The 19,790-nt window shown below is 45.8% G+C and overlaps 1 protein-coding gene across 7 annotated transcripts in view; it reads right to left on the reverse strand.

Moving 5' to 3' along the window:
* The window catches only part of ASH1L (ASH1 like histone lysine methyltransferase), a 64,602-nt gene that overhangs the window by 28,022 nt on the left and 16,790 nt on the right, over window positions 1-19,790 (reverse strand). For 6 of the 7 annotated variants that reach the window (XM_054182951.1, XM_054182950.1, XM_054182956.1 and 3 more), the window contains 4 exons: window positions 14,967-19,713; window positions 8,419-8,520; window positions 4,329-5,070; window positions 3,056-3,235 (listed from right to left, as the gene is read on the reverse strand). In XM_054182951.1, the coding sequence (XP_054038926.1) occupies window positions 3,056-3,235; window positions 4,329-5,070; window positions 8,419-8,520; window positions 14,967-19,713 (5,771 nt within the window). The remainder of the gene's footprint in view (window positions 1-3,055; window positions 3,236-4,328; window positions 5,071-8,418; window positions 8,521-14,966; window positions 19,714-19,790) is intronic. The other variant, XM_054182957.1, reaches the window with a different exon arrangement.

Consider the following 19,790-nt stretch of genomic DNA (forward strand, 5'->3'; position numbering starts at 1 on the left):
GCGAAGCCGATTCTTTTAGTGCAATGTCAGCTTATGCCAACTTAAAGCGTTTGCTGAACTGCAATTCATTTGCGGTTCACTTGCACCGTCATTTTAATTCAGCTGGCTGATTTTTCAATGGATGTGCTTCTAAAATGTTCAGTTACCTACTCTGAGTTACCCTGCGGCTCCACAAACTCTAGTGTCAGCAAAATGGAGGCCCTGGAGGACCAACGTGCCTATCGCATGGAAACGCTGCCTGGTGTTTACGCTGAGGCCCGCACTGAGCTACGCCGTCCATGCAACTTGGGCCGGCTGTGGGTACCTAACGATGGGCGAGACGCAACTCAGTGTCGGCCGCAGCAAATTCTATACACTACACTTTTGCAATGAGGACTCATATTTGTTATTATTGATAAGAATCATGTATTAGATAAAAATATTGTATTTCCCTAAACAATAGACAACATTTAAATTAATTACTAATTTACTAACTATTACTAAATTTCTTTGGTGAACTAGACTTTGCGCTCCCCTAGGGAAGTCACTGCTGGGTAAACAGGTCACGACTCCTACACAAAATCTTCCTTTGTTTTCAAAGGTGCAACCACACACTGAACTTCTCTTCACCAAAAGACCTGTGTAACTCTTCCAGTGGGAGCTGAGGATTCTGGAAAACTCACATGGCGGATAACGCCAGATCAGCTATGCTGGCTATAAAATTACATCCGGAAATCGAGGCAGAACTGGAGACTGACTCCAGAAACCATTCCTTTTATTCTTAGTTCACTTGAAAGGAATCAAAGTCGGAGCTTTCTTCACTGTGCTAATAAAGTTTCTAGACCAAGGTGAGTTGGAGTGAAATCCTGTTGAGGTAAATCGTACAATTCACGTGGCTGCAGTGAAATAACGCAGACTTTTATCTTTTAACAGTAAACCAAAACTGGCAGTGACAGGACAAACATTTTCTGTGCTGTTGTTTAGCAGCTGGATGTGACTGATGTAGAGAGAGGTTGGAAATTGTAACAGTAAACCCCAGTAACACCTTCACGACCTGCTATGTTCTAATGACGCTTAGGAAGTATTTAAGAAAGATGCAATAGAGCAGGAAAACGGTCTAAGGCAAAGTGTCTGCAATTGAACACTGCGAAGAGAAATACAGAAAACCGGTGAGTACAACACCCACGAACAGCGAATGCAAGGGCTGTTGTAATGGAGACGGTGATTAACACTTAACTGTACCATCACTAGAGGGTGCCGCATGATTACGGAGTTGCGCTTTTGTTCTCAACTAAGATCATGTTTTCATACTCATAGGGCAGGAAGTTATATAAATAATGGGATAACAACATGACCTTCTGCTCTCCTCTTGCACTGACATGTGTCTGACACCGCAGCAGAACTGGAACAGCAAGTTAAATCAGCAGAAATTTAATTATAAAAAAGTGACTATTGTTCTGCTGATTTAGTTTGCTGAACCAACTTAGTAAAGAAGTGAGCCAGTGCCAGCACGAAGGTGGGATCGGCCCTTCAAGCCGCACCTTGCTGTAAGACAGGACACCCAAATCACGATGGCCGCAGTTCTGCCCTTGCCCCACCGTGCATTTCCAGGACTTGTTTCAGCATCAGGGTTGGAACACCCGGGCAGGGCAGTACTTCACATTGGGCAGGCAGCATCTGCGTCCCTGGTAGCGTAAAGTTCCTCAGTGTTCTTAAGCAGGTCATCATAAACATCAGTGTCAGCGCGAGGGAAGAACTTGGCACGTGGAGGAACAGGCAGAGGGGAAGACCAAGTCAGACCTCTTTAAACTTCCAGGGAACCGCAACACAAAATGTAATGGGACAGGGAGGGTTGTTCGTCACGGCCTTCTCCAGGGTGATGAACTCGTTTCCATCACCATCCACAATAGCTACAAACCTTCACTTTCACTTTCTGTATTCATACAATTTTTCAAATTACATGTTTGCTTACTGTCTATGAAATAAGGGTCCTGCATTGGCTGACTAGGACTGACAATGTAACTAACATTTAATAATAAAGAAGAGGAGAAGACTCACTCAGGTCCTCTCCTAAGACAACAGACCTAATTTTTATGATACAATATTTGAATGTTGCATGACGGCGTATACCAGTGACAGACTGTCCAAATGCTAAAAATTTTAGCACATCTGCTTTCAAACTACTAGGAACATCAGTGGTCTCACTTTGATCAGACCTAGATCTTTTGTCCTTCCTTAGAGTCTTGATCCTTTCATTGATGCCTTCGTTCTACTATGGAAAGAGAATGCACCAGGAGCAGCTGATAAATCACGCCAGCAGTCTCCCAGTGGTCTCTGCAGATTTTTAAGTGGTCTACAACATAGTGGGAAGGTGCCAAATTTTCTCGCCTTTTCATCTGTCAGATCATATTAGAAGAGAAGCACAAATTCTTGACTTCAACACATTTGTTCAAACGGCTGTAGAAAACTCACGTAACTACAAATGGAAGCAGAAGAGGGCTGGTTATGAGGAACGGGAGATGTCCGCTTTCTAATGTACACTAGGTCGTGAGACAACCGGTGGAAAAAACCTTAAATGAATGCTGGATTTTTGCTCTAAACATCTCATAGAAAATAAAGGAGATGAACTTCACTTAACTGTGAAATGAACAGGGTGCGTATTTGAAACTCTGTCACACGAAAGATGACCGGTCGTCATGATTCAGTCAATAAAAATAGAAACCCAATGGCCCCTTTTATGTAGTCACTGTACTCGGTACCTGAACACCTCAGGCTTTCCCAGCACTTTTACTGCCATGATCGTTAAGGCTATCAAATGAAGCTCTCTTACCTTTTCAAGGTCGATAATCAAAAACACTTTCAGATTGCTCGAGGCTGCTTTCTGACTGGGGTTACATTTTAAATCTTCACTGGGTCAGATTCTGATAATTATCATGCATGCAATTTTTCACAGGCGTGAATTAAGTTGATGGTTTTATTTCAGCTACTCATTAGTAGCAGCACTTTATGGCTCTAGTTGAAAGAAGACAGTTTCCATGGGAATATCAGACAGCAGCTTTTCAGTGGTATTACTTACTCTGTTGTTTTGTACACATCAGAGTAGAGCCCTGCCTTCTGGTACTTCTTCTTTGGGGGTCGAGGAGCTTTTTTCTCGCGCTGGGCTAGAGAAGGCAAAGGCTGCTCAGTGTTTTCAGGTTCGTGCGGTTTCCCAAGGGCATCATGTGGACTGGAAGGTTCAGCTACTGTCTCAGAAAAACTGGAAGAAAAAGTAAAGATTAAAGGTCATCTACCATATTTCATTATTCCTCCCTATAATGTGGTCAGCAGAAAAAAAATGTCATGTTTCCGAATTACTGCATGTCTCAGCTATTTAAAAAAATGCAACTCAATGATCGTGATCAAGTGGCAGCTAAGCATAGTCACAAGGAATGTATGATCTTTTAATAGTAATGTTATTATTAATTATTACAAAAAGAATGTTGTTTGTACTGATAACGTTTATCCTTTGGAGCCTCAGTTGAGTAATTTAGAAGGTGGCTCGTGCTATCTGCTTTTGTACTCTAAAAATAGCATACGGGAAACCTTTGCTTGGGCATCAGGAGAGCCATACAATACACCCTTTGAACATGCGGTTCCAGCAACGTTCTGTGAATCTAAATGCCTACATTACAGTATTCATTTCTGAAACACAAATGGATGGTTCTTTTTCAGAACTATTCTGAAAACACATGAAGGAAGACTTCAGGAAGAGTTTGATCCGTTTGTATTGGTGACTTTGGGGATAAGCATGTGATTAGACCAGAGACAGATTTCTGGTTTACTAGCCAGCGACTACACTGGTGCACACCTGAACTCCTCCTTGCTGCCTCGGTTTTACTCTTTATTTGCTGCATATCAACTGCTCTCACCTGACATTCTGTGCTGCTTCTAAGGATTTGTCTGTAACGCAAATGAGTTAACACTCTTTTAAGATTCCCATGGCGCAGTTCCTTATTCTGCACATGATGAAGGAACAATCTTTGCTGTGACATCTCATCCGTAAACCTGCTACCAGCCCATTAAAAGTATTCTTCACCAAGACAACCATAAAACTTGCTTCACTTGAGACACAAGCGCCAACCCAAAAGGTTTAGATTATCTGCGATTCCATCCCATTTTAGGGTGTGCTCAGTAATTTAGGAAGACTCTAAGCACACTTAAAACTGACGTGTTGGTTCCCTCTAAATTGAACTCCTTAATAAAAACAAATGTAACAAGCACAGCTCATTGTTGTAGGATTCTTTCATGGATGCAAATGTTATAAAATCCACAATGACTACACTGAGGGTACAAAACTGTAAGGGAATTACCTCTTATTGCTCTCCTGCTCATCTTCCGGCAAAGACTTCTGTCGCTTCCTGGCCTGTTCCTCTGCAAGCCACCTCTTTCTCTTCCAGCCTTTTCGGTGGTCTGCATTCAAGTTCACGCTTTGCACTACAGCTTCAATCACATCTGTGATGGTATCGGGTCCAAGGTGTAAGGGGCTGCTGCTCTCTTGTCTTTTATCTAACTCCTGACTGACCAGCCGAGCCGCCTGGAAAGCCTGCATGGAAACGACGGCCTGCATCGGGTACTTCCGGGGCCTACCCGGCCTGCGCTTCACAAAATTATTCCCTGTCCGTGACTGCCTTTGCAGCTTTTTGGCTTTCAGAATTTTATTGACGTGGTCAAGATTTTTTTTTGTCGCCAAGATCTTGTTATAATTGCACATTTTCCTAGCTTGTCGCTGCATGGCTTCGACCACGCTCCTCTTGAGGTGATGTGGGGAATAGCTGCTCGGCAGCCTGTCTGACAGAAGCGAGATGCTGTCGCTGCAGGAGCTGCCGGGAACCGCTGGAGCGACGAGGCTGTCCTGTTTCCCCAGAGCTCTCTCCCTGTTGTGGTTTCGAGCAGGACTAGCTGATGGCGGGACAGACACGTTTCCCATGACTGCTTCTAAGGTTTTGTCCAAAGGAGCCTGGCCGTCGTGTTGCGCCATGCGCTGCAGTAAGCTGTCCACTGGATCCTCCACGGCGGCTGCCAGCCTTGCTCCCCGGGCAGGGACTCCCATCGCTGAAACACAGACAGACGTGTACCGAACAGACCTGAGATACGATCAAATAAAGCTGGAACTACAATACTGTAGCTGGATTGACTGGCAGCCTTTTAAATCCTATAATTGCCCGGAACGTTCAATGACAAGACAGCAATTTCTGTAGCACAAGTTCTAACGGGAAAGAGACCAAGTGACGCAAGTAAGTGAAAAGTCTGCATTTTATATCAGCAGTTTTAACATACAAGTATTTTCTCTTTCTTTACACGCAGTCCCCCACTTCTACTAGCAAGGAGCAATGAGGGCATCCCCTCTGTGTGTACAGTCCAGAACTCTTCTCAACACTAAAAATAAGAAACCCTCTGTGCACAGAAAAATTAAATAGTGATAAAAAATTTGAACAACATCTGAAACGTTTTTAATCTAATTTTTCTTTTTTGTAGTCCGGAAGTACTGAAACAACTTTTTCATTGCTCTTGCAGCTTCTTTATCAAAAAGACAAACATAACGATGACAGAACCGATCGCAATGAAGTACAGGCCTGCATAAAGGTAAATCAAAATATCTGCACAGAAGAGAAAGGCTAATTTACACAGGAGGTAAAGTCAGATCTCACTTTTTAAACTAAATGTTATATGCTCTAGAGCTGCAGGCTGGTATTTGAAAACAAGAATTTCCAGGTCAACCATATAGATTATACTGTATTAAAAAGGGATTTGTTCCAAACTAAGAGCTTCCCAAAGCTGCCCTGCTGGTTCTTAGTGATAACATTTAATCAGAAGAAACCCTGTTCTTTCTGGAATAAAACGGATGCTGTCTTCTCATAAATATATCACAATTGCACGTTAGCATTTACAAAATGTTACTGTAATTGTGGCCAATTATTTAGATTAGATCTACTTAAACAAGCGGGTCCTAGACTGAAGAGCACGTACTAGCGTAAAGGTACCTGTTCAAGGGAGGACACGAAATGTTTTTATAAAAGGGTTTCTACCATTTGTCAGGAGGGAGATTATGCATTAGCTGACAGAGATAAAGCACAAACTGTTTAAAATAACTATTTTCTAGTCCTAGCACTCACTAGTCCAAGTGTGGTACTCCGGAGAAATGTATTCCTCATTAAGATCCCAAAGTCATGAATTTGCAACTGCAAATCAAAACGGGCTTCAGCGACTGCACAATTTAAAGGAGGAAGGATCAGCATAACAAGTTCTAAAAATCCTCCTATGGACAACGTTCTTCCTACAGGGTGAAAAAGGAACAGAGAAACATACTTGTCCGGTCACTGCCGTAAGCCTAACTGTAATCCCTTGGAAAACCTAGCAACCTGAACAACTTTGAAAGAGCTGGAGGGATTTACATGTTCGGCTTTCAATTTTAGATGAAATAATAAAGATAAATTAGTCTTTGTTTTCTTATGGTCTTTAAATACACATCGGAATGGAGCTGAGGGCTCCTCACAGAAACACCATCTGTTTCACACAGTGAGCTCCGTAAACAGCTGCGCCATCCAACGACAACCGAACTACACAACACATTCGGACACTAAGTCTAATGGACGTCCTTGAACTAGCGTCTCTTTGGAAACCGATCCTAAAGGATGGCACAACGGAAGGCTGTGATCCCCAAAACAGCTGCAGCCCGGCTCAGGCAACCTCGCAGCTCTTGGTAACAAAGCAGCTCTCTGACAAATGCGCTGAAATCCCACATGCATTCCAGACCTACGGAAAATATAACAAAGACTGGTCTTTTCAGCTGCATCATCACTTTAATGACTTTGAAGTTGATAAACTTGTGATTCATTTCATTCCTATGCTCTCTCCTGCACAAAACACGCCTGAACTTTTAACACCTTCCTATACGCAGACTAACACCGATTGCAGTTGCCCCTTTAAAATGAGTAAGTAAAAGAAGGTTAACAAGACAGAGAGGAAAAAGCGAGAACGCCTCTTCACTGCAGATGCCTTTCTTTAGCGTATGCTGAATACAGCATCTGTTGCAAATATCTGTTTAAAGGCAGGAGGAAACAGCAGTTTTGGCACATTCTTCCTATACGGAAATCGTAACTAGTTCTGTAAGCACCAATCCTATGGATGTTTACTACAAATTTGCGATCAGCTTCAGTGTCTAAGAATGTTTGAATCCTGCTAACAGGAGTTCTTTCTACAGCTGGGCTTCTTACAACATTGGTCAACGCTATGGATTTTTTTGTGTCCAATGCCAGGTAAGCTCACATCACGTTTTCCTCGGAGGGCCTGCAAACAAGGTCTGGTTTTACTAACTGGCTGACAACTTGACTGTAATCTACAGGAAATGAACATTTTCAGATCTTCCCTCTGACAATTTGGTCCATCCATTTGACAGTTCCGTAGGTGTGAAAATGTGACAGAGCAACGCGGACGCGTTCACACAGTGTGACTGCACAAGTCTGACCTCCTTACCAAAGGAAGCTCAAAACATACCAGGAGCATCGTTCCCTTCCTCGGGAAGCGAACAAAGATGGACGGACTTCCTCAAGCAGCAACCTGCGCAGGATGAGACCCCGTGGCTGAGAATGCCCGCTCCCCCAGTATCCTGGTGGCACACATTTGCTCAGCTCCACCATGATTTTGTGCATCGAAACTCAGTCCTCATTTGACAGAATTGATGAGAACACTACCAGCGTTCCCATGCCCTTTGGTACTTCCACCCCTTTCCTACTATAATTTTTGGCCTGCCTGTGGTCATTCACAACTGTGTCATTAGTGACAACTGGCACAAGCTGCTTGTTATCCCCTGCCACCTTAGCACGATTCTCACATGCTACGAAGAAAATATAACAGCGCACCCTGCCTTGAGATCCTAACAGCTATCCCCCCAAGGGCAGAAAACTGTCTGCCTTCACACCAGCGGAGAAGTCAAGCTCTTCCCCAGGAAGGAATTAATCTATTCATTTAATTCATTGATTAAATGTAGCGTCACAGGTCTTGCTAGCATTAAAGCACTGAGCTTCATGAAGACTAATTTAACCTGGTGAGGAACCAAACTCCATTCTGCCATATCCATGCCGCTGCTTCTACAAGCGCCAGCTCAAGTTTCCCTATTCTACAACCCGGTTTGCAGCACTTGTATCCTAAAACGTAAGTGGAAAAACTCAGTATCTCCATGAACATGTTGCTGCTGCTGAAGTTCTCACAGCAGCGCTGTCTCGGCTGTCTGTAGTAGCACAGATCTTCGTACAGCAGCGGTCCCGAAAACAAGGCCACCGAACACGAACAACCAGGTCTGGTGGGAGATGTCCCTGCCCAGGGCAGGAGGGTTGGAACTAAACGGTCTTTAAGGCCCCTTCCAACCCGAACCATTCTACGATTCTATGAAATATTACTTGCCTGTAGAAGATGTGCTCTCAGATGTTGACCTCTTTCTGGAAGGGCTGCAGTTTGTGCTCTCTGACTGCCTCTGGGAAGGTTTGTCCTGTGTTGGCGAAGTGCCTGAAAAGCAGATCAGGGAAGAGAAAAGCACACAAAAAAATCATTTCAGTCTGGTAGTGCCAATACAACACGCTGTAGACGCTAAATATTCAAACTAAGATTACCAGTTTTCAGCTTTAGGAACATTTGTTTGCTATGATGCACGTAGGTGGAGAAGGATGGAAATGGACCATCGAGAAAGGATTTCTCACAGGCAAAGGGCAGAGGCAGGACAGTAAACAAGCCATGAGAAAAAGCCACTTAATACCGTCACAGTACTAGCTTTTATGTAAAACAAGAAAACAAACCCCCTGTATTACTACTTTCAAATTAAACCCTAGCTTCACTCCTTGACTTTTACAGAACAGCTGAGTTTGGAAAGGACCTCTGCAGATTACCTAGACGAACCACCCTGCTCAAGCCAGCGTCAACTAGAGCAGGTTGCTCAGGGCCACCACGTTTGGTTGGGATTTCAACAACTTCAATGATGAAGACTCCTCAACCCATGGATCAATCACCTTACAGTAAGACACCTTTTTTCTTATGTACGAACAGAACTTCCCGTAATTCAGTGTGTGCCCACTGCCTCCTGCCCTGTCGCTGGGCACCACCGAGAACAGCGCGGCTCCTTCTTTACTCCCCCCCATCAGGCACATGTACACATCGGTCCGATCTCCCTTGCACATTCTCTTCTCCAGGCTGAACAATCCCAGCTCTCCCAGCCTCTCTCTGTGGGACAGCCGCTCCAATCCCATAGTCATCTTAGTGGCTCCTCACCGGACTCACTGTAGTATGTCCATGTCTTTCTTGTACGGGGGAGCCCAGAACCAGGCACTGTACTCCAGATGTGGTCTCACCAGGGCTGCGTAGAGCCTGAGTAGAGGAAGAATCATCACCCCCGACCTGCTGGTGATGCTCTTCATAATGCAGCCCAAGACGCTGTTCCTCATAACGGTCTTTACAGCCTGTTCCACCAGCCAGCGAAGGTCCCTCTGAACAGCGGCACAATCACCTGGCGTACCCACCACTCCTCCCAGCTGCAAACGCGCTGAGGGTGCGCTCTTTTCCATCATCCAGGTCATTAGCGAAGAGGTGAAGTAGTACTGGACCCCGTATCCATCCCTGGGGTACGCTCCGAGCGACCGGCCTCCAGCTGGGCTTCGTGTTGCTGATCACAACCCTCCCTGCCTGGCAGGTCAGCCGATTCTCAACCCGCCCCGCTTTGTAAGAGCACTTCTCTTCTACTCCTCAGGCAGAACTGCTTCATGTAAGACACTATAAACTGCAGAAAACTGAAAAGCTAGAAAAAAAAACCCTCTTAAGAAAAAGCACTGCTCTAGATTTGTCTCCTGCTATGTTAAATTTTCCTTTTTAAGATCCTGTCAGAAAAAAAATAAATAAATCTGCTTTCGGTCAGCCATGGCAACTACGTTAAAACCCCAGGGTCTAAACAAAGGAGCGAAGCTGTTACCTACACACAAGTATAATGCACTGTTGGACTTCAGGCACCTGCAAAACACGTTTCGCTATATGTTCCGAATGCACAAGGCTTGCTATGACTTGCTAAATCATTAGATATTGGCTTATCACCGCAAGATGTCATCAGGCAGTGGCAATCACAATTACCATTACTTAAGTTAAAAACAATTTTTAAAAAGCGATAGAGATCTCATGACTACTGAAAGGTTAAGGGACAAAACTGGTTATCAGCATCTTTGCTGATAACATGAGGAAAGACCTATTTCTGTTTGCTTTCTTACATATACATATTTTCTTACTGTAACTTGTTTTCTTTCCCTGAAACGTAAACTTTTAGAGAATCACAATTACTCTGGAAAGCTAAGGTTGTAGGATTTGTTAAAATGTCATAGAAAAATCTGCACATTGCAATTATGAAAATGCTGAGATACTAAAAATTCAGATATTAGTATAAAAACCTAGGTAGACAAAAATGCGTATGCCAGCACGCAATGAGAATATCCACATCAGGAAAATCTGTAGAAGATAAAATCTAGAATGCAGACCTAAAAATAGACTTTCATTCTTTCCCTTTGAAATATTGTTTGTGATAGATTAGCTTAGACCTGCATGTTCAGTTCTGATCTCTTTCCTTACCAACAGAGTCCAAAGAAACGCAGGAGTGGGTCACGAAATCATGCTCTCAATCAAGGCCACAAATTAGCACCCGTGCAAATGACCGTTGGCTTCAGCACCTGAACAGAGATCCTGAGGTGTGAGACGATGGGAGAATCCTGGAACGCCCAAACTTATCTACCAGAAATCTTTAGGAAAATCTTTTTTGAGATCCTGTGTTGCCTCAAAGTTTAGATTTTTTTTTTTAATCATGGGTGTTATTAGCTCACAGTGTAACACCTAAGAGGAATGATCGTCCTCGATTGACAGAGGAAATAAACATTACTTTTCCAAACATTCTAACTTCTCTCAACCAGGCAGAGGAACGGTTTCTTTTGCACTCATTCTTCTCAAGAAGGGCACCATCGTAAGGCTGCTGGACGTTGTCCCAAGTTGCAAATCATATTCCTGGTGAAGATTTTGATTTCCCTGCATGGCATCCTGCTGTGGAGCTGGTGCTGGCGGGCTCTCACAGGGGGCTCCTGTACTGCCTGCTCCTGCCACAAGCTGCAGCAGAGCCGCGCAGGGAGACTGCTGCCTGTCAGAAAGAGCAGTCAGCTAGGGCTTTTATTCCAGAAGGAGTTTGTCCACTAAGAAACTGCTAAAATGCATTGATTTCATAAAGCGCAGATTAACACAAATACCCGGGGACCTCAGAGAAAAAACAAGAATTATACCGCAGGAATAAGCTCAGGAGTGGGCTTTGGCCAGGAACGGGCTGCAAGTCGTACCAGGGAGGGGGAACAAGAGAGCGAGGGGCCTGGAGGCCGAGCCGGCGGCAGCCGTGCCCGCTGGCAGGCCACGTTCCTCTCCCGCAGATCCTCCTCCTTCCACGGACCGAGCGCTCCTTTCCCTCCCAGGCTGCGGCCCGTCCCGGGTGGCAGCTGACCGGAGGGTCCCGCCGGCGCCCCCGGAAGGGTCTCTGCGGCACCGGGACGGACCCGCACCGGCAAACCGGGCCGCCGGGGACGGGCTCAGCCGCCGCCACCGCCGCCGGGTGCCCGGGGCTCGACCGCGGCGCGGGGGTCCCGCGGCAGAAGCAGCGACGCGGCCGGCAGAGGGCGGCGCTGCCCGCCGGTACCGCGGGCCGGTACCGCCCCCGCCCGGTACCGCCCCATGCCCGGTGCTCCGCCGCACGGTGCCGCCGCCCGCCCGCCGCTCGGTTCGTGTCCAGAGCGCACCGAGCACGGCTGCGGGCAGGGGCCCGGACCGGCGGACTCGCCGCGTCGCACCGGAGAGCAAAGCCGAGCTCCCGCCGTGCGGGCGGGGGCGGGCGGGCGCAGCCGCGTAGGAAGCGGGGCTGCTATCGCGATACAGCACCGCGGCCGCGACAGCAGGTCGGCCTCGTCTGAACGCCCGGAAAGGCACAAGCGTCGCCCACAGGCCTATGCCGGCCTGCCCCGACCCCGGCCGTGGATTGCTGGAGGGAACGGGGGACGGATGGAGCCCCGGGGGACGGATGGAGCCCCGGGGGACGGATGCCTGCCCCATCCCTGGAGGGGTTCAGGGCCGGGTTGGACGGGGCTTGGAGCAACCTGGGCTGGTGGGAGGTGTCCCTGCCCAGGGCAGGGGCTGGCACTGGGTGGGCTTCAAGGTCCCTTCCCACCCAAACCATTCTGTGATTCTCTGAAGGCAGTAAAGACTTCAACTGTGCTGATCCCCACTGAATGGCTGATTTTTTCTTCCCTTTCCTTCCAGGAATTAATTGTGAGCAGCGCACCCAGAGCAGTTTATGGTAAGCTATCAGCTGTCTGAAATAACTCCTGGTGTGAAGCTGCAGAAGTTTACTAAAGACCACTGTGAACTCCAGATGAACAGGGAACAGCATCCTACAAAAATCTTGAGTACAAAACGTTAGAGCTTCGCAACCTTCATCAGCATAACCCTGTGTAGGCGCCTTCTGTACTGACAACCAGCCTGCGGCATGTAAACTTCTATCTAAACTTCATTTTCTGTGAAATACCAACCTTCGCTAGAGTCCTCTTTGCCAAAACACGCACCTTTCTAATGCAACTTGGACACAGGCAATATCTGAAAGTATCTAGCACCAGCTAATACCATAGAAAGATCTGCCAGTTCATTCAACAAGGCAAAGTTTACATGCAAAGTCTATAGAAAAAAAAAAGTGTATTTTCCATATGGGATACTTTGAAACAAAATACCGTGAATATCCCCTACGGATGATACAGAACAACTTCAGAAGGCCCTCCCCAGCGCTTTAGCTGCTCGGATTCAGTGTTCTCTCCACCGTGCACCTGAACTGCACCTGGATTAATAAAGAGACAATCTTTGATGCACCACGGATTTTTTTTTTCTCCATCTGTGCAACTTTCTGAAGTGCGCAAAACCATCAGTCTTTCATGGTAATAGTTGCAGAATCACAATTCAGCACTACAGCTAAAACCAAAACACACCAAAACCCGACATGCAACTTGACCCTGATCTAAAAAAAAAACAAAACAAAAAACACAGCATTTTTACTTCAGTGGGGTTTTTACCAGCCGGAGTGTTAAGTTTGCTCATACACTGCCTGCACGTGACGTGGGGCATTAGAAGCTCCTTGGGAATGAGACAGATACTGAGCTGAGCCGGTCTCCCAGTAAAACCAGCTGGTTTCCATGGCGGGAAATATTCAATGTGGACACAACATCTGAGGAACCGGTCAAACGCACTGTCAGAGGGAGAGTGATTCCAAGCCTTCACCAGCAAGTTTCAGCTTAAAACATCTCTGCTTTTTCCCTTAATTAGGTTGTTCATCATAAAAACCCAAGTCAGATCACTCACCGTAATGGAAATGCTCAGGAAATTCCCAGAACTGCACGAGCTACCACAACCAATTCCTCACTCCTCAGAGCCAAGTTTAACCCTTTTGGTGACCCAGCACTTTGAATTTTTCTTTCCACGGCTGCAGAAGCAGCAATCGCATGGCTTTACTGCCTTCCCCTGACTCCCCCCCTCCCCGAGTAGTTTTAGGAATATGCAACAGAATGAAGAAATATGAACTTGTAAAAGAATCCAGCCACTTCCAGCTGCCCTTAAAATAAAGCAGCAAAGCATAAAACTCCCAAATGTCAAAATAAAACGAAGGGAAAAAAACCCCTTCCGTACATCTTGCAGTCAGAGCAGGGAGGTGGCAGGAGGCACCGGACCGGGAACAGGACAAGGAAAGGAGGAAGACGAGGAGGTATTACTCATTGCTAGGAGCTGGTTGTTTGCTTGACTTTTGGTCTCTGAAATATTAGTCACAAGTGGATTTGGACAAATGATTTAAATTTCGAGGGAGAGTGCAGGCAAGTACGGGGCGGGGGGAGCTATCAGACTTCCTTTACGCTGCAGAAGGGGCACAGAAGAGCACAAGCCCCGCTTCTGTCTTTTGCAGGTTATCTTTGTTATGTGGTGTCACTAATCTACCCGTGGCAATTATGTCAGAAGTGGATAAAATGTGAAAATTATGCCCACAAGCATCTGTAATAACAAAGCAGAGCATGAAGAGACACTTAAGTCAGCAGGGAAAGTCATGCATCGTATGGCTGCTTCAAGTCCTAAATTTCACATTAGATTATTTTTTTCTTAATATTACGCAAATGGCAAAGTTCCCACTTTCAGAGGAGAGGTCTTTGCCTTAAAAGCCATCCTCTGACAGCGCTGTCGCAGCTCTCCGCGTGTACCGTCTCAGCTAGCTCTGTGTCAGTTTTGCTCGAGGACGGGTAAGATGAATTTCCCAACCATGAATAAAGCAGTTATTGCAAGTTTTGGACATGGGCATTCCCAGCACCATTTAGCAACTGCTCTGAGGTCCTGCTGGAGGCCTCAAGGCAGGGATCGGAAGTTCCACTAGCAGGGATTATCACAATCACTAAAAGGGAGTTACAAAAGAAAAAGGAAACATTTTCTTACACAGAAACGTTATTCATGATAGTAGTACAGCAGCTAGTCTGAACCAGGTCAACCCAACTTCAGACCAAACAGAAACCTGACTTTTAAAGTATCAAAGATCAGGAGAAATTTGAACTGATTTCTCCACAAAGGTAAAAGCGTAAGGAAAATGAAAAGACCTTTTCCTGAGGAAGCATCCTCAGCATAACTTTACAGGCTGCTTGAACAAAGCAGTACACAGAGGGACCTGCACAACCCCTGCGCTGATCCGTACAAACGCTGCCCGGAGCAGAGCTCTGACAGCACAGGGACACCCCGGAGCACAGGCCAGAGCCGCACTGAAATTCAACACTCCTGCAAAGGCAAAGCTACACCTGCCCTCCTTTTCTAGCGCGTGTTTGGTACAAGGAAAACCAGCAAGACTCACGGGGAAGCAGGCACGATTCGAGCTGCCTTACCTGCCAGCGGCGGGAGCGCCTTCTCCATCAAAGGCAAGGGCTCCTTTCGGAGAGGCCGAGTTAGCGAGGGGTCCTGGGCACTGAAGAGGCCGGGGCTGTCAGTTAATTTTTTACGTCCATTGGTGCCGGTCGAGTTTGTGACTCTGCAGCTGCCTATTGCACTTGTGAAAAGATTTGTGTGTTCGTCGTTGCCGGCTGGCTCAGAGCTCGGAGTAAATCCCCCCAGGGACAGACCCGGGGAACCTTCTGAACAGTCTATCTGTAGTGGCGTCTGCAATCCCAGCGCTAACGAATTAGACTCCGAAGGCTCTCTCCGGACCCACTGCTCATCTCTGCTTAGCACACCCTTTGAAGGGGACAGGTGAGGACAAGACATGTGACACCTGTGTTTCTCTTTATGTTTGTACCTCTCCCCAACAGCCTCCTTCCCAAATCTGTAGCGCTTCAAGGACTCCAGAACTGTTCTAGAAGAGCTATTTGCCGTTATAGTGTCCATGGAAACCTGCGGTTGTTCAGAAGAACGATGTTCTCTGTGTTTATGGCGATGTCTATGCTTATGCTCGAGCATCCAGCCGTAAGCCATTTCGGGTGGAACACTGGGGTAGGTGCTCATTGACAAGAGAGGAGTCCTACTTGTGGTGAGGAAAGCCTCCTGGCGTAACAGTTTGTGCTTCTTCTTGTGGTATTTGGTGGGATTGAGAAGCAAATGGCCTGTGTGCATGTAGGAAGGTGGTGGCAGGGGGGTAGTGAAAGAAGGAGAAGGTGGAGGAGGATAAAGAGTTGGCGGGTACCTTCCATAGTAACCTAAGCCTATGGGAGCAGCTGCAAGAGGAGAAGGAGAGTAAGGCATGCCGTAAGAGGGGTAGAACCCGGTACTGGAGAGAGGAAAGCTGAGACTATGCATAAAAGGCATTTCTGCCATAGCCTCCCGCATTTTTGGTGGCCTGCCTCTCTTTTTCTTTAAATCGGGTTTTCTAATGTAGTGCAAAGGATCTAAAGGAAAAGTAGGATGGGTATAGAAACTATTGAAATTTATCCTAAAAATGGTAGGCAGCAAATCTCGGGGTATAAAATGGTGACTTCTGTGGGTTATTCTAATTTCACTCAATCGACTTATTAATTCTTCTAATTCGGCAAGGAAATCTGGGTCCTGCCTGCCTCGAAGTTGAGGATACTTCTTTTTCCTTTTTCGCTTCTGTCTCTTCATTTTGTCATAACTAATGTAATCATGACTGCGGCGCTTACATTTGTGTTTATGCTTTTCTTTTAGATTACTTAAAACAGTGGAAGTTTCGGGTGGAATAAGGGAAACGTGATCAAACGAATGCCTTTTCTTCTTTTGCCCACAAAACTTCTCCGCTCGATCTGAAGTACTGTTATTATCTGTTCCTATCCCACTGTCACTGGGGATTGTCTCGTCGCTGTGAGACTCGCTGACTGGGGAAGGAGTGGCTTCTTTCAGCGATGTCAGCTCGCTCAAGTGAGACGGAGAGTTTGGCAACAACGTAGGTGGAGATAACCTCCTCCTTCCCTTCGCAGCCTTCTTCATCGCGAGGGTCTGCACAACGCTTCCTTGCCTGGAGTGGATGTGTAAATACGGCACTGAGCTGGGCTCAATAAACCCCGCGTCGCTGCTGACGGGGCTCTGTCCCCCACTCACTGCAGATGACTGGGAGCAAACTGGGGATGGAAGAATCTCAGAATTATTAGCTGTTGAAGGCAGCAAATGGGGAAGTACTTGTCCCAGTGACGTACCAGGAGCTTGTTGAGCAGACTTCTCGAGAACTGTCAAACTGGCAGAACTGCTCGTTAAAATACCATTCAGGACAGCCTTAGGTTTCCTTCCTCTCCTTTTTCCTATGTAAATTGTTCCTTTCTTGCTGACGTTTATTTGCTGGCCTAACTTTGAACCAAACGTGGCAGCAAGAGTTGACACTGTGTTGTGGAGTTTAGATTGCACTTTCCCTTTGTTATTTGGTTCCACTGTACTAGACAGAATCTGATTCAAAAGTTTCTTTCGCTTCAGGGTTTTCATTTTATTTATTTTTCGAATAATTGTTTTCATTAACTGTCCGTTATTTCTCTTGGCAACTTTTCTGTCTGAGTCTACTTCCAAATCAGTCATGCTACAAATAGTAGGTTTTTGGGCTTCTTCCGGCCCTCGGAGCTGGTCCTTTCTCTCAAAAAAATCCCCGCTTCGATGTTGATCGCTTTCAGACTCTATCTTGCTTGAGTTATCTGTTCCAACAAAAGGTGCCACAGAAAGAATAGGTGGCTTCATTTTAATTGAGGACCTGATCTGCCTCTTAGGTCTCCCTCTCTTTTTAGGAAAAGGTTGTCCTGATAAGCTCTGTTTTAGAGAGGGAATTTCTACTTCAGGCTGCAAAATCGGAGGTTCTTGCTCTTCTTTTGACTGCACTGAGAAGACTTTTGATGCTGGGATCTTTAGAGTTCTTTTGGGTGGACCTTCGAGCTCCGGCATCTCCTTGGATTTAGGTCTTCCTCTTTTGGGTTTATACATGTCAGGTAAGAAATCATCTGACATACACAAACTAGAGGGTTGTTTGTGAGCAGTGTAGAACTTTGGGGTTTGCTTGTCAGTCTCAGCTAACAGTCCCAGAGACTGCCCACTAGCTTCATTCAGTTTTGGCAACTGATGTTTGACAAATTCATGCTCCACAAATGAAGACGGTCCTATGTTTTTTAAGAATTTGGCCTGCTCCAGGTTACTGCTTGACAGTGCACTGTATGAAATGTTTTTAAAAAGCTCTGACCTTTCTAGTTCTAGACCCTTTGGAGGTCGGCATGCGTTTCTTGACACCACTTTTGTCCATCGTGGTTTCCTTCCTTTTCTTTTCTTTAAAGGTTTTGATTGCTGAGTAGCGCTCAGGTTTTTTGCTCCTTGGCAGGATTTATCTGATGCAGCTATTGCACCAATCTTTAGGAACTGCTTGCTACTAAACAAGCTTGTAAAACTAACTACTGAAGGGGTGACAGTAGCATGAATGCTTGTTTCAGCTGCCAAAATGGGCTTTTTCCCTGTAGGACTAGTTCTTGAAGTTTCTACGTAAGTAGCTTTTGAATCATTTAAGTCTTTATCAGCACCTTTAAAATCGGTGCTCAGAGTATGGTTCAACGTTCTGTTTATATTCAGAAGTGTACTGTCAGAAGAAAACTGTGTTTTGCCAATCTGATCTGAAATACCTTCTAAGAGATCTGACGTGGAACTTAAATGCAATGAGTTAGATGCTAATTGTGAAGACGTTGTTGAGAGGCTCCTGTTTAAGGTGGTAACAGACACCGTGGGTGAAGGTGATGGGAGATTTCCCTCTCCTACTGCACTAAACGGGGACTTTGCTGTTGAGACGTCTGAAGCACCTCCTGTTCTGAAGTCTGGTGAAGTGCAATATACGGGAGGCTGTTTTTCATGCTTAGATGTTTCGTAAATCCCTTTTTCACTGGTTGAGTAAGCATCCTGTGGAACGCAGATTCCTTCATTAAACATCTCTTTGCCTACATCAGCAATTTCTTTCCGAATTGAAAATTTCTCCAAGATACTTTCTTTATTCTGTCTCATAATATGCTTCTCAAATGTTTTGCTAGTAGTATTTTCCTTCAGTAAATCTGTAGTCTCGTGGCTTTCAAGGCTACTGAGGTTTGAATTGCAAGGAAGCTTAAAGGGCTCTGAGGCTGGCATAAGAGAGTCTGCTTTCAGAGTTCCAGAGTCCTTGTTAACCAAACCAACTGGACTGCCAGTTCCTGGTGGCTTCTTTCCAGAGTCCTTGCTAACCAATCCCACCGGACTGCTGATTCCTGCCATCTTCCTCCCAGAGTCCTTGTTAACTGGTCCCATTGGGCTGCCAATCCCTGGTGTCTTCCTTCCAGAGTCTTTGTTACTCAGAACTGTCGTATTGCCAGTCCCTGGCATCTTTCTCATGGAATCCTTGTTAACCAGTCCTGCAGGACTATTTATTCCCAACAACTTCTTCCCAGCATCCTTGTTAATCAGTCCTGCTGGAGTGCCAATCCCTACTGGCTTCTTGACAGACTCCTTATTAGTCAGTCCAGTCGGAGTGCTTATACCTGGAAGTTTCCTCCCAACATCTTTGCTGATTAATCCAACTGCAGAGCTGGTCACCGGCTGTTTCTTTCCAGAGTCACTGTTAACTAACCTAGTCGGAGTGCTCATCCCTGGTGGCCTCTTTCCAGAGTCCTTGTTAACCAATCCAATTAACGGGCCAATCCCTTGTGGCTTCTTCCCAGAGTCTTTGTTAACCAATATGGCTGCACTACCAATCCCTAATGGCTTCTTCCCTGAGTCCTTGTTAACCAATCCAACAGCAATACCAGAGCCTGGCAACTTCTTTACCAAATCTTTATTAACTAACCCACTTGCAGGTATGGTTCCTGGTAGCTTCTTCCCAGAGTCTTTAACCAAACCAGACGCAGCTCCATTTCCGGGCTTCTTCTGCTTTGTTTTGGAAGACTTTGAAGGAGGACAAGTTGCAATAAGTTGAGCCAATTTTTCTGTTACAGTTGTTGCTCCGTTAATTTGTGTTCTATCCTTTAAGTCAGAATTATGGCTACTGATAAGAGTCGTAGGAGATGACTTTATACAATCTGTCATTTCAGAGTGCAATGGGGAAACTTTCTTAGATAAAGGATTTGTTTCTACTTGTATACCTTCTTCCACATGTAACTCAACTGTTGCAACTTCTCCAGCTTTCTTGTACGACTTCGAAGGGTCCTAGAAGTTAATAAAAAAATAAAATCTTTAGGAACAGAGCACAAAGCCTCTGCGTAACACAGCACCTTTTTATGTTG

The sequence above is a fragment of the Rissa tridactyla genome, chromosome 23 (genome assembly GCF_028500815.1).
Source record: "Rissa tridactyla isolate bRisTri1 chromosome 23, bRisTri1.patW.cur.20221130, whole genome shotgun sequence".
Lineage (NCBI taxonomy): Eukaryota > Metazoa > Chordata > Aves > Charadriiformes > Laridae > Rissa > Rissa tridactyla.